We start from the raw sequence: 14,112 nt of genomic DNA, 5'->3' as shown, positions 1-14,112 counted from the left end.
GTCCAAAATTGCCTGGATGTGTGGGGAAAAAAACCCCACACATTGTAATTGGTGATCAGGATTGTTAACCCTTCTTTTCTTAATTTGTGAATACTTATAGCATGAACACTGCTTTCTTAGCAACTAATAAAACAAGGAAACAAAATCAGTAAGGATAAAGACTTAAGAATAGTACCAACCAACATGACCAAATTGATAATTATAGAAAACTCCACCAAATCACAGGTTCTTTTCAAGTATGCATGGAACATTCACAAGGAGAGGCTGTACTGAGCCATAAAACAACTTTCTGTGGAGGAACTGAAGTCACACAAATTGTGTTCTCTGACCATAATAAAATTAAACTAAGAATCAATAACAGAAGTATGTTTAGACAATCCCCAAATATTTGGAAGCCAAACAAGATATTTCTAAAAAATTTTTAGACAATCCCCAAATATTTGGAAGCCAAACAAGATATTTCTAAAAAATTTTTAAAGGATTTTATTCTTATTTATTTGTCAGAGAGAGAGAGAGAGAGAGAACGTGCGCAGGCAGGCAGAGGCAGAGGGAGAAGCAGGCTCCCTGCCGAGCAAGGAGCCCGATGTGGGACTCGATCCCAGGACATTGGGATCATGACCTGAGCCAAAGGCAGCTGCTTAACTGACTGAGCCACCCAGGCGTCCCCAAATAAGGTATTTCTAAACTGCCATGCCTTCAGAGAAAAAATTATAAGAGATGTTAGAAAATATTTTCCATGAACTAACTTGAATGAAAATGAAAAAAAAAATATCAATATTTGGGGGAAGTAACTAAATCTGTGCTTGGATGAGAATTTATACCATTTAATGCTTATACCAGAAATTGATAAAGGACTCAAAGTGATCCAACCTTTCACCTTAAAAACCCAGCCAAAAAAGTGAAATGAAAGTGGTATTAAAAATAAGTGTTGAAGTCAAAAAAATTAAAGACAGAACCACAAGAGAGTATATTGTAGAACAAGAGTGGTTCTTTGGAAGGATCAGTAACACTGGCAAACTTCTAATTTGATCATGAAAAAAAGAGAGAAGACAACAAATCACCAATACAAGAAATTACAGAACATTTCTACAGATCAAAAAGATAACAAGGGAATATTTTGAACAACTTTATGCCACTATATTTGATGACCTGTATGACATGAACACATTCATTCAAAGACAAACTACTAAAACTCACTCAAGAAGAAATCTGCCCAAGGAATTGAATTTGTAGTTAAAAATCTTCCCATGAAGAAAACTCTAGGCTCAGATGTCCTCACTAGTAAATTCTAAAAAAAAAAGTTTTAAGAATTAATAGTACTGGGCACTTGGGTGGCTCAGTGGATTAAACCTCTGCCTTCAGCTCAGGTCATGATTTCAGGGTCCTGGGATTGAGCCCCACATCAGGCTCTCTGCTCAGCGGGGAGCCTGCTTCCCCCTCTCTCTGCCTGCCTCTCTGCCTACTTGTGATTTCTCTCTCTCTGTCAAATAAATAAGTAAAATCTTAAAAAAAAAAAAAAAAGAGAAGTACAAAGAATAAGAAGTAACTTTTGGGGTAACAAAATTAAGTTGTATTTATCCACAATGGATTGGCTAACTAAGTGACTGTGTATCTATTAATAAGGACATAAATCTACGTGCACAAATGTGAATAGATATCTGTGATATATTATCAAGTGAAAAAAGCAAGTTGTATATGTGGTATAATGCTATTCTGGTTTTTATTTTTTGCATATGTGTGTCTGTGTGTGTATGTTCACAGGACTGCTATGAGGTGGTACACATTAATGTATGGCAATAAAGTTGTGAAGACACTGGAATAATTTTGTATCAGTTGTAAATAGCTGCTGGCCTGAGTCTTTCAACTGTCTGTCACCTACTCCAGCTGGCCAAGCTCCTCCCTGCCCCTTGTCTTCCCAGCCACTAAACAGATAATACTTAGCAATTCTCTAGAACTCTTCTCTGGAGCTATGTTCTTATATGTGAGGGGCCATGATTTAGGAGTTATTGCATATTTTTAGTACAACCCTTGTCTGAAGAATATGCATATAAAATATTTTGAAGAATATTTACTAAATATTAACCATATTATTTTGGGTCAGGGTGGTGAGTAAGGGTTAGATGAGAATATTCACTTTGAACATAACCGTATACTTTTTTCTTTTTAACAAAAAGCCTATGTTCATTCATATTGTGATCAGCAAAACAATATTGCATTTAAAACAAGTCATTATTAGGGTGCCAGGGTGGTAGAGTTGGTTGTGTCCCACTCTTGGTTTCACCTCAGGCCTGACTGATCTCAGGGTTGTGAGACTGAGCCCTGTGTTAGGCTCTGCACATACTGTAGAGTCTGCTTGGGTTTCCTCTCTCCCTCTCTCTCTGCCCCCCCCCCCCCTTACTCTCTCTCTCTCTCTCTAAAATAAATATATCATTGTTTACAATGAGCCATTATTCAAATGCATTTTTAAGATTTATGAAAATTGAAATTCTCGTAACATTCAGTGTGGAGAAATGGGCGGTGTCATTGCACAAAATGTAACTTTCTACAATCTTTTTAAAGAGTAATTTGGGGGGCGCCTCGGCGGCTCAGTTGGTTAAGCATCTGCCTTCGGCTCAGGTCATGATCTCAGGATCCTGGCAGGGTCGAGCCCCGCATTGGGCTCCCTGCCCAGTGGGGAATTTGCTTCTCCTTCTCCCTCTGCCTCTCCCTCTGCTTATGCTCTCTCTGTCTCTTGCTCTCTCTTGAATAGGTAAAATCTTTTTTAAAAGTCATTAAAAAATAAATAAAGAGTAATTTGGCAATATCTATCAAATTTCCTAAATGCACATATCCTACAATCCAGCTGTCCCATTTCTGGGGATTTATTTTTTGGAAATAATGTCATAAATGCCTACAGATTGATAAACAAGGATAACAATGTTAGAATTGTTTGTAAGAGTAAAGTATGGGCAACACACCTGAATCTTCCTCAATAGGGGAAAAGTGACACACATTGTGGCACATTGGGACAGTGCTGCACTGTGCAGAACAAAATGAGAGACTGGATGAAGACTGATATATTAATAAGTGGTATATGAATAAGATGGACTAAAGAGTAGAGAGGAATAAATTATCGATATGACAGATGGCATCCCCAAAATATATATTGAGCAAAAGAAGCCTGACACAAAAAATACATATATTAAGATTCCATTTATAGGAAGAGCAAGGACCAGTAAAACTAATCTAAAAATAAGACAAGCCGTAAGAGACTCTTAATCTCACAAAACAAACTGAGGGTTGCCGGGGGAAGGTGGGTAGGAGAGGGTGGTTGGGTTATGGACACTGGGGAGGGTGTGTGCTATGGTAAGTGCTATGAAGTGTGTAAGCCTGGCGATTCACAGACCTGTACCCCTGGGGCTAATAATACATTATATGTTAATAAAAATTTTTTAAGGGGCGCCTGGGTGGCTCAGTGGGTTAAGCCGCTGCCTTCGGCTCAGGTCATGATCCCAGAGTCCTGGGATCGAGCCCCGCATTGGGCTTGCTGCTCAGCAGGAAGCCTGCTTCCCTTCCTCTCTCTCAGCCTGCCTCTCTGCCTACTTGTGATCTCTCTCTGTCAAATAAATAAATAAAATCTTTAAAAAAAATTTTTTTAAAAATAAATTTAAAAAACTAATCTAAAAATAGTTCCAAATGAGAAATGGAAAGTGACTTTATAAGGATTTTCCTGTAAAGACATCTATGACATAGTCACAAGTGGTAAAGTTGCAGACAGATTATGTAGCATTGTTTAAATCTTTAAAAACTGCGCAGGCAAAAAACTGTCTCTGTCTCTCTCATTATATATACGCATCCACTCACACATACAGGGTGGGATTATGAATGATTTTTTTTTCTTTTTGGTGTGTTTTCAACTTTTCAAATAAAAAAATGACATATGGGAGAAAAAATAGGAAGGGGACAAAAGAAAAAAAAGAGGAAAGAAAAAACACAAGGAATAATTGATACAGAACAGGTGATGAAGAAGGAAAACAAAGGAGACTTGAAAGCAGCAGAAGAAAAATAAGAGAAGTATGAGTAGAAGTAGCTTAAAAGAAACAGCTACAAATTCAGGAAAGTCTCAGGTAGCAAGTTTGCAATACTGAAACTGGTGATCACTGGAAAGAGCAGGTCTTACTTTGAGGTGCTAAGCTCAGAGAGGACTACCATTTTATGGGCTGTGGGGCAGACAGAAAGATGGCTTTGGTGCATGAACTTGATTTAGCTAGGAAAATCTGTCCATTCAGTGCTCGTGGCTCAGCATTTGTCATCTGTGGGGCTCTACTGTTGCTGAGTAGAAGATATGTGTTTAGGAGTATATATGGTGCATAAGAAAGGACCACAAGCAAGATGGGAAGATAATTTTCTCGTTTGTATAAATCTTAGAACATAGGTTCCACTGCTTTAAGTCAAAGAACCTCTATTGCTGGAAATCCTATTCTCAAAAAATCCAGCTCATTAGTTTGGTGTGAGAAAAAATTCTGTTTTGATAGGTTTGTAGAATATTGTAGGGCTGGACTTGAGAGTAGCAGCTCTCCCGTGCAGAGAGTCACATGCGTAGAGACATGGAAGGACTGACGAGAAGGCAGGAAACAACACTTCCTTGGTTTTTAAAGTTAGTCCCTCAAATTGAAACTTTGATCCAGTTGAGCCAACTGTGCCCTGTTCTCTGTTTTAGATTCGGTTGACCTACAGAAAGCAAGGGAACATAATCAGAGACTGGACAAGGAAATTCTGGCTTTAAGAAATCGGGTTCGATCACTTGACTCAGAAAAAAAAGTGCTTGGAGAAGTGGTAAGTTGTTTAATGTAATTTGTTTTTAGAATGTATGTATGTATGTATCTATTTATTTATTTAAAAGATTTTATTTATTTATTTGACAGAGATCACAAGTAGGCAGAGAGAGAGAAGGAAGCAGGCTCCCTGCCAAGCAGAGAGCCCGATGCGGGGCTTGATCCCAGGACACTGGGATCATGACCTGAGCCAAAGGCAGAGGCTTTAACCCACTGAGCCACCCAGGCGCCCCTAGAATGTATTTAAATGCATATAAAATAACAATCAGCAGCTAAAGCACTACATATATATCATTAGTGACGACCAGTCCTGGTGGCTAGAGCATCCCAGATAGATGCCATTCCCTGACCTTGATACAGTCTATCAGTATTTATGTTTATACATTTTAACTACCCGTGCTAAACAGTAATGCCCGTGCTAAACAGTAATGTTTTGCTATTGTGTCAATTTAGGATCTTTTTTTTCTTTTAAGATTTTTCTTTTTTTTTATTATTTAAAAGATTTTATTTATTTATTTGACAGAAATCACAAGTAGGCAGAGAGGCAGGCAGAGAGAGAGGGGGAAGCAGGCTCCCCGCCAAGCAGAGAGCCCAATGTGGAGCTCGATCCCAGGACTCTGGGATCATGACTTGAGCCGAAGGCAGAGGCTTTAACCCACTGAGCCACCCAGGCATCCCTAAGATCTTCTCTTTTCTTTTCTTTTTTTTTTTTTGATCTTTTCTTTTTAATATAGATTTAAGTTTGAGCTGTGTCACATTTGTGAACCATTTCTTTTTAGTAATTTTTGATTTTTAATACGTACTTCCAAGTTCTGGGTATATGTGTATTCGATTTTAGTTTATATTCATTTTACAATCATATCTCTAGCATCTCACACAACACCTGTGTATCACATGATAATAAGCGCTCAAGTAATTTTGTTGCAAGAATGAATAAATACCCATTAGATTGGCTCTCATCAAAGCAACAGAAAATAACAAATGTTGATGGTAATCTGGAGAAATTGGAATCCTTGTGCCTTGTTGAGAATGAAAAATGATGCTGCAGTCACTGTAGGAAGCAGCATGGCACTTTCCCTAAAAAGTAAATGTGGAATCACCATATGATCAAGCAATTCTGCTTTTGGGTATATACCCAAGGAGTTGAAGGTAGAGACTTGAACAGATATTTGCACACTCGTGTTCATAGCAGTGTTATCCACAACAGCCCAAAGGTTGAAGCCTTTGAGGGATGAATAGATACACAGAATGTGGACTATACAATGGAATTTTATTCAGCCTTAAATAGGAAGGAAATTCTGACCTATGCTGGAAAATGGCTGAAACTTGAAGACATTATGCTAATTGAAATGTGACAGAAAAGGACAAATAGTATATGATTCCCCTGTTATGAGGTACCAAGAAGTAGCCAAAATCATAGAGACAGAAAATAGAATGGTGGTTGCTAGGGACTGGAGGGAGAGAAGGGCATAATAGGGAATTCTTGTTTAATGGGCATAGAGTTTCAGTTTTGCGTGATGAAAAGAATTTTGGAGATCCATGATGGTGATGGTACATAATAATTAGAATGTACTTAATAATATTGAACTGTGCACTTGAAATGGTCAACGTGGTAAGTTTGTATTATGTATATTTTATCGTTATTTTTAAAATGCAGTCCTGTATTTTTTAAAATACGGGACGCCTGGGTGGCTCAGTTGGTTAAGCAGCTGCCTTCGGCTCAGGTCATGATCCCAGCGTCCTGGGATCGAGTCCCACATCGGGCTCCTTGCTTGGCGGGGAGCCTGCTTCTCCCTCTGCCTCTGCCTGCCATTCTGTCTGCCTGTGCTCGCTCGCTCTCCTCTCTCTCTGACAAATAAATAAAATCTTTAAAAATAAATAAATAAATAAATAAAATGCAGTCATAAAAAGAATGAGTAGACAACTGTTCAAGTTGTCTTAGTCTTTTTACATTTTTACATTTATGTATTTAATACCAACATATACTTATATATGTAATACATACACACACATACATGATAAAAAGTACAAACATTGTTGTACTTCTGGAAAGGGAAATGGGATTGTGGGGTAAGGTTATGTGAGGGAAAATTTCACTTTTTACTCTATATACCTATATGTTGTTTGAAATTTTTTCATGAAGAATGTATTCGTGTATTACTTATATCTTTTGAAAACAAAGCAAACCACCTCCCCTACCACATCCTCTCGTACTTAAAATACTTTTTGCATTTAAGGTTGAAAGACTTAAAGGAGAGATCTGTGAATCTCAAGAGAATAAGCAACTTGGAAACCACTCCCCTGGGAAAAGTGTGGGTGCTGAACGGAGAGAACAGGTATTTTAAAAAGTTTATTCTTTCTGATTTCAAATTATGAAGTGAGTCATATTTTTGCAGCATACACTGAGTGGTTATACTAATTATTTGCTTCTCTCCTCTTATTGCTTGTCTTTTTCTATTGCTTGGCCAATTAGAGTAGAGGAAGAAATTGGGGTAGAGAGGATGTGTTTCTGTTCACATCTCCCCCACAGGGAAAATTTATATGAAGAATATAATAGACTATATTCTTTTTTAAAGAAAAAAAAAGGAATTGTACAAAGATATAACTAATTTGGGCATTTTTAATCATCAAAATGAAATTGATTTATAGAATCAACCAATGATGATGGAGTGGGTATTTGGAGTCCCACTTAAAGTAACAAACTATGGTAAAGAAGCAGAAAGGCTTAGATGCTGTGCATGGTCTCTGGTCTTTTCATCATGATCAGCCTCTGCAGTGGTGGGCAAAGCAATCACCATCAAGCTGGAATGCAGTGGGAGCCCCTATGTTTTAGATAGGGCTGTGTGAGACACTCAGGGCAAGGAGCTAGACTGCTTTGGGGGGGGCTTTCCTCTTACTTACCTAAGACGAGTGACATCCCTTGTGGCTGAGCTAGTTTTTATTGTAGCTCCCTCGTCCCTATAGCCCAGATCTCTTATATTAGGTCCGTTATTAAACGAAACGAGACTGAGACAAGTGAAAGTTATTTAAAGCTTTATTCTATGCTAAGCATTAGACATAAACAAAGTTGAAGTTATGCAAAGCTTTATACTATGCCAAGCATTAGAAATCAGACTGACCAGCCAGGGCCGCTCCGAGGAGAGTGACCCTTCCCAGCCTTACAGACTAATTTTTATAGAGCAAAAACCTGGCCACATATAGGTAGCCAATGAGATTGTAACATTGTATAGTCATGTTAGGCCACGTGCAGGTGGCCAATTGAATTACAATTTACCCTATAGTAGCTGTTTGACCTAACCTATTACTCTGGTCGGAATCGGTGCTCAAGGTTGGCGCCCAAACGGCGGGGTTTACATTCTTTGGTGGTTAGGGGAAAAGTATGTGTGTTTCTTACTGATTGGATGTCTCCACCTGGCCTGACTCATCCTTGTATTCTGGACTCTGTTATCGGGAACTGGCCGACCTGGCCTTGTATTCTGGGCTCTGTTATTAGGAACTGGTTGACCATATTTTACTGGCTTCTAAGTAAGTTTCTCGGGGGGGGGGGGGGGCAGGGTCGGTTTAAGTTTTACTGCACAAATAATAAAATGGCTTTAAACCAAGATGGAGTCGCTCTGGCAAAATGGGCCCTTACACTTAGGTATCATGGAAACTACAGCTATAGGATTTCTTGGCTCTGACCCAAGGAACTGTTATCTTTCCTTCTCTTCCAAAACCCTCTTACATAGAAGCAGTGCGTTTTTATAAGAAGGAAGGGAGAAAGAGCAGAGAAGGTGGAAGAGAGGAGTGGAGGGAAGGAAAGAAGGAATTTCCAGGCAAGACTTCAGTAACTTTTACCAAAACTATTCCCAAAGAGCTCATTAGTGCTCAGAGTGCCTGGTGGCTGAGTCGGTTGAGCGTCTGACTCTTAATTTCGGCTCAGGTCATAATCTCAGGGTTGTGGGATTGAGCCCTGAGTCAGGTTCCCTGCTCAGTGGAGGTCTTCTTGAGATCCTCTCCCTCTTTTTTTTTTTTTTTTAAAGATTTTATTTATTTATCTGACAGAGAGAAATCACAAGTAGGCAGAGAGGCAGGCAGAGAGAGAGAGGAGGAAGCAGGCTCCCTGCTGAGCAGAGAGCCCGACGCGGGGCTCGATCCCAGGACCCTGAGATCATGACCTGAGCCGAAGGCAGCGGCTTAACCCGCTGAGCCACCCAGGCGCCCCTGAGATCCTCTCCCTCTTCCTCTATATCTTCCCCTGCTCACACAATCCCATTCTCTCTAATATAAAAAAAAAATCTTAAAAAAAAAAAAAAAAAGAACTCAGGGTGCTCTAATTAAAAGCAAGTTGAGGGGCACCTGGTTGGCTTAGTCATTTAAGCATCTGCTTTTGGCTCAGGTCATGATCCCAGGGTCCTGGGATGGAGCCCCGCGTCAGGCTTCTTGGAAGGTCCTAGGGGAGCCTGCTTCTCCCTCTCCCTCTACCTGCTGCTCCCCTTGCTTGTGCACTCTCTCTTTCTCTCTCTGTGTGTTAAATACATAAATACATAAATACATAAATAAATAAACAAATAAATAAATAAACAAATAAATCTTTTTTAAAAAGGCAAGTTGATTTTTAGTAACCATTTTGATTAGTTTCTTATTTATCCTTCCAGTATTTCTTTATTCAAATATAAAAATTTTGAATATTTATTCAGATTTCCTCCTTTCCTGGCTTCTTTTTCTTTTTACTAAGATGCTCCTAGAGATCCTTCCATATCATACAAAAAAGTCTTCCTCATTCTTTAGAGCAGTCTTGCTTTCTATTGTGTGGATGTACTATGATTTATATAACCAGTCTCCTTTTGATGGACACTTGGGTTGTTTCTGGTCTTTTGCACATATATGTGGGTATTTCTGTAGGATAGTCACAGAAATGGGATTGTGGGATTAGAGTAGATGGATCTACAATTCAGGTAGATACTGTCTGATACTCCTCAGAAAGAATTGTACCATTTTCCTCTCCTTCCACAATGCATGTAAAAATCAGTTTCTTAAAGAATTCACCAGCTGAATATATTGTCTACTAAATGAGAGCTGAGAATGGGTATCTAAGTATAGTTTTAATGCACCTTTATCTATTTATAGTGAAATTGGGAATTTTCATATGTTTAAAAGTTATTACATTTCTTTTATAAAATTTGCATCATTGAAATGTTTAATACAATATAAACATACATATTTTAAGAGTTGAGTTCAGTGAATTTTGACAGGTGGGTATACCTATAACTATAGCCTGCAATCAAGTTATAACTATATTCAAGCTATCAAGTAATCAACTTATAACTATATATAATGATAATCAAGTTATAACTATAACTGCAATCAAGAAAGAAAACATATTCATTAATCCATAAATTTCCCTCCCCCTTTGCCATTAACCCCACCTCCCACCAGTCTTTACTCCACCATCTTCTATTATCATACCTTTTCTAGAATTTCAAATAAGTAGAATCATCTAGTATATACTTTTTTGTGTTTAGCTTCTTTCACTTATAATGATGCTTTTGATATTTATCTGTGTTGTTGCCTGTGTCAGTAGTTCGTTTTTTATATTGCTTAGTAATATCCCTGTATTCAGATATACCAGAAGTTGTTTACCCACCCGCTGGTTGATAGACATTCAAATTGTTTTTAGGTTTTGACTGTTACAAATAAAGCTGCCACTTATATCCTTACACCTGTTTTTTTTTTTTTTATTCTTGGATAAATACCTAGTAGTGAAATTATCAAGTCATAGAGTAAATGTATGTTTAACCTTATAAAAAAAAGTGCCAGACTGCTTTCTGAAGTGGCAGTACTATCTTACATTCCTACCAACAATCGTATGGAAGTTTCAGTTGCTTCTCATTTTCGTCAACATTGTTATTGTCAGTCTTTTGAATTCTAGATATTCTAGGGACATGTAGTTGTATCTCACTATGGTTTTATCATTTTTTAAAGTTTTATTTATTTTAGGGAAAGAGAGTGCGAATGGGCAGAGGGGCAAAGGGGGAGGGAAAGGGAGAGAGAATCTGAAGAAGTCTCTGCATTGAGCATGGAGCCAGACGTGGGGCTCAATCTCACGACTCTGAGATTGTAACCTGAGCCAAAATCAAGAGTCAGACACATAACCAGCTGAGTCACTCAAGCACCTCACTGTGGTTCTAATTTGACTTTTGAAAGTATCTAATGACAATGAGTATGCTTTGATGCGCCCATTAGCCATTAGTATATGTTCCTTTATGAAACCTCAATTTAAATATTTTGCTTGTTTTTAACTGAATTATATGTATATTAAGTTTAGGAATTCTTTACATATGTTGCATACTAGTCCTTCATTAGATATATGTACTTTAAATATTTTCTCTCAGTCTGTGACTTGTCTTTTCATTTTTAAAAGTGTTTTATGAAGAATAGTTGTTTTAAAATTTTGATGGAACCCAATTTATCAAAGTTTTCTTTTAAAATTTTATTTTAAAAGGAAATATAAGCCAAAAGGACATATAAGCCATCTAAGAAATTTTGTCTATACCAAGGACACAAAATATTTGTCCTCTCTTTTCTTCTAAAAGTTTTAGAGTTTCAGCTTCTACATTTAGGTTTATGATCCATTGGAGATAATTTTTGTATATAGTGTGAGGTGAGGTTTGAGGTTCATTTATTTCCAAATGTATATCCTGTTATTTTGGAATGATTTATTGGAAAGAGAATTATTTAATTACTTTGGTACCTTTATAAAAAATCTGTTATTCAGCTCAATTTCTGGACTCTCTTCTGTTCCATTAATCTACACATTTGTTTATAGGATAATATCATGCTATTGTTTTATTGTAAGTCTTGAAATCAGAAAGAAAATCTTTCCAACTTTTTCTTTCAAAGATGTTTGGACTGTTCTAGGTTCTTTGCATTCATATACATTTTTTAAAAGATTTTATTGATTTATTTGAGAGAGAGAGAGAGAGAGAGAGGCCTGGGGACCCTGGGAGCATAACCTGAGCTGAAGGCAAATGCTTAACTGACTGAGTTACCCAGGTGGCCCTTCCATATACATTTTAGAATCAGCTTGTCATTTTTGACAAAAATGCCTGCTAGGATTTTGATTGGGATGGCACTGAATCTGCAGATCAACTGAGGCAGAATTTATATTTTAACAATATTGGGTCTGCCAATGTGTCAACATGATCTATATCTTTCTGTTTATTTGAGTTTTTATCTCAGCAATGTTTTATCGTTTTCAGCACACAGTTCTTACCTATGTGTAATTTCATTTATTCTTTGAAAAAATTGAAGTATAATTTACATACCATAAAATTCACCCCTTTAAAGTATATTGTTCAGTGGTTTTTAGTATATTCACAAAGTTACACAATTATCACCACTATCTAATTTCAGAACATTTTCATCTCTCCAAAAGAAACCCCATATCCATTAGTAGTCAATCTCCATTCCCTTAGCCTCCAGACTCTTGGCAACCACTAATTTGCTTTTTGTCTCTAAGAATTTGCCTATCTGGTACATTTCATACACATGGAATCATACAGTATGTGGTCTCCACATCTGGCTTCTTTCACTTGGCATAATCTTGTCAAGCCTGAAGCATATTGTAGCATGAATCAGTACTTTATCTCTTTTTATGGCTAAATAATACTTCATTGCATGGGTTACAACACATTTTGTTTATCCATTCACCAGTTGATGGACATTTGGTAGTTTCCACTTTATGGCTATTATGAATAATGTTGCTATGTATATACATGTACAGTTTTTTTGTGTGGACATATTTTCGTTTCTCTTGGGTATGTATGTAGGAGTGGAATTGGTAAGTCATATGTTAATTTTATGTTTAACCTTTTGAAAATGTCAGGCTGTTTTCCAGAGCAGCTGCCCGATATAACATCCCTATCAGCACTGTATGAGAATTCCAATTTCCCTATACCTTCATCAATATTTGTTATATTCTGTCTTTCTTATTATAGCCATCCTAGTGGGTGTGGAGTAGTATCTTAATGTAATTTTGACTTGCATTTCCCGAGTGATATTAAGCATCTTTTCTTACACTTACTGGCCATTTGTATATCTTCTTTAGAAAATGTCTTTTTTTATCCTTCGCCAATTTTTAATGGCATTGTCTTTTTATTGCAAGGCTCTTTTTATATATTCTATTTATTAGTCTCTGTCATAGACTAACTGTGCCTCCTCTGAAATGTGTTGAAATCATCCTAACCCTCGGTACCTGTGAATACAACCGCATCTAGAAACAGGGTCTTTGCAGATGTAGCCAAGTTAGAATGAGGGCATTAGGATGGGCCCTACTCCAATATGACTCGTGTACCTATAAGAAGAGGAAATGCTGTGTGAAGACAGAAATGCACAGGGAGTGCCATGTGCCGACAGAGGCAGAGGTTGGAGTGATGGGCTGCAAGCCAAGAAATGCTAAGGATTGACAGCCACCACCAGAAGCTAAAAGAGGCAAGGAAAGATTTTACCCAGTGTCTCAAAGGAAACTTGACTCTGCTGACAGCTTGATTTCAGAATTCTGACTCCAGAGCTATGAGGAATATATTTTTGTTTTTTTAAACCTCCTAATATGTGGTACTTTGTTATGGCAACCCTAGGAAACTCGTTGACATTTTGGTACCAGAAAGTGAGGTACTTCTATAACAAATACCTAAAACTGGAGAAGTGGTTTTGTAATTGTATTATATGTAGAGGCTGGAATAATTTTGAGGTGCTAGACAGAAAAAGCCTGACTTGCCTTGAAGGGACTGTTGGTATAAATATGACCTTAAAGGTGGTTCTGGTGGGAGTTCAGAAAGAAGTGAGAACTACAGGGAAAGCTATTGTCATCTCAGAGAACACATATATTGCCAGTATCTTGCTAGAAATATGAACGTCAAAGGTGCCTCTGGTGAGGCTTCAGAGAGAAATGAGCAACATACTGTTTGACTCTGGAAAAGAGATGATCCTTGTTATAAAGTAGCAGAGAATGTGGTTGAGTTATGTTTTACCATTTGGTGGAAAGTAGAACCTTTAAGTGATGAACTTGGATGTTTAACTGTGGTGATTTCCAAACAAAATGTGTAAGGTATGGTTTAGCCTTGATGCTTATGGTAAAATGCGAGAGGAAAGAGGTAAGTTGAATTAATGGTTAATAAAAAGGAACAACACTTGTTGTTCTAAACGCTGTAATACATTGTTATTATTTTTCCTTAGCCTATTACCTTTTATTATTTTTTTATTTTTTTAAAGATTTTATTTATTTATTTGACAGAGACACAGCGAGAGAGGGAACACA

At 37.5% G+C, this 14,112-nt stretch overlaps 1 protein-coding gene across 4 annotated transcripts in view; it reads left to right on the top strand.

Annotated features, from left to right (window-relative positions):
- Positions 1 to 14,112, top strand: part of CCDC30 (coiled-coil domain containing 30) — a 117,094-nt gene that overhangs the window by 29,294 nt on the left and 73,688 nt on the right. For all 4 annotated transcript variants that reach the window (XM_047727755.1, XM_047727756.1, XM_047727764.1 and 1 more), the window contains 2 exons: positions 4,700 to 4,815; positions 7,052 to 7,150. In XM_047727755.1, the coding sequence (XP_047583711.1) occupies positions 4,700 to 4,815; positions 7,052 to 7,150 (215 nt within the window). The remainder of the gene's footprint in view (positions 1 to 4,699; positions 4,816 to 7,051; positions 7,151 to 14,112) is intronic.

Source organism: Lutra lutra, chromosome 4 (genome assembly GCF_902655055.1).
Source record: "Lutra lutra chromosome 4, mLutLut1.2, whole genome shotgun sequence".
Classification (NCBI taxonomy): domain Eukaryota; kingdom Metazoa; phylum Chordata; class Mammalia; order Carnivora; family Mustelidae; genus Lutra; species Lutra lutra.
Note: the sequence above shows the minus strand (reverse complement) of the source record. Positions and strands in the feature narration are given on the sequence as shown.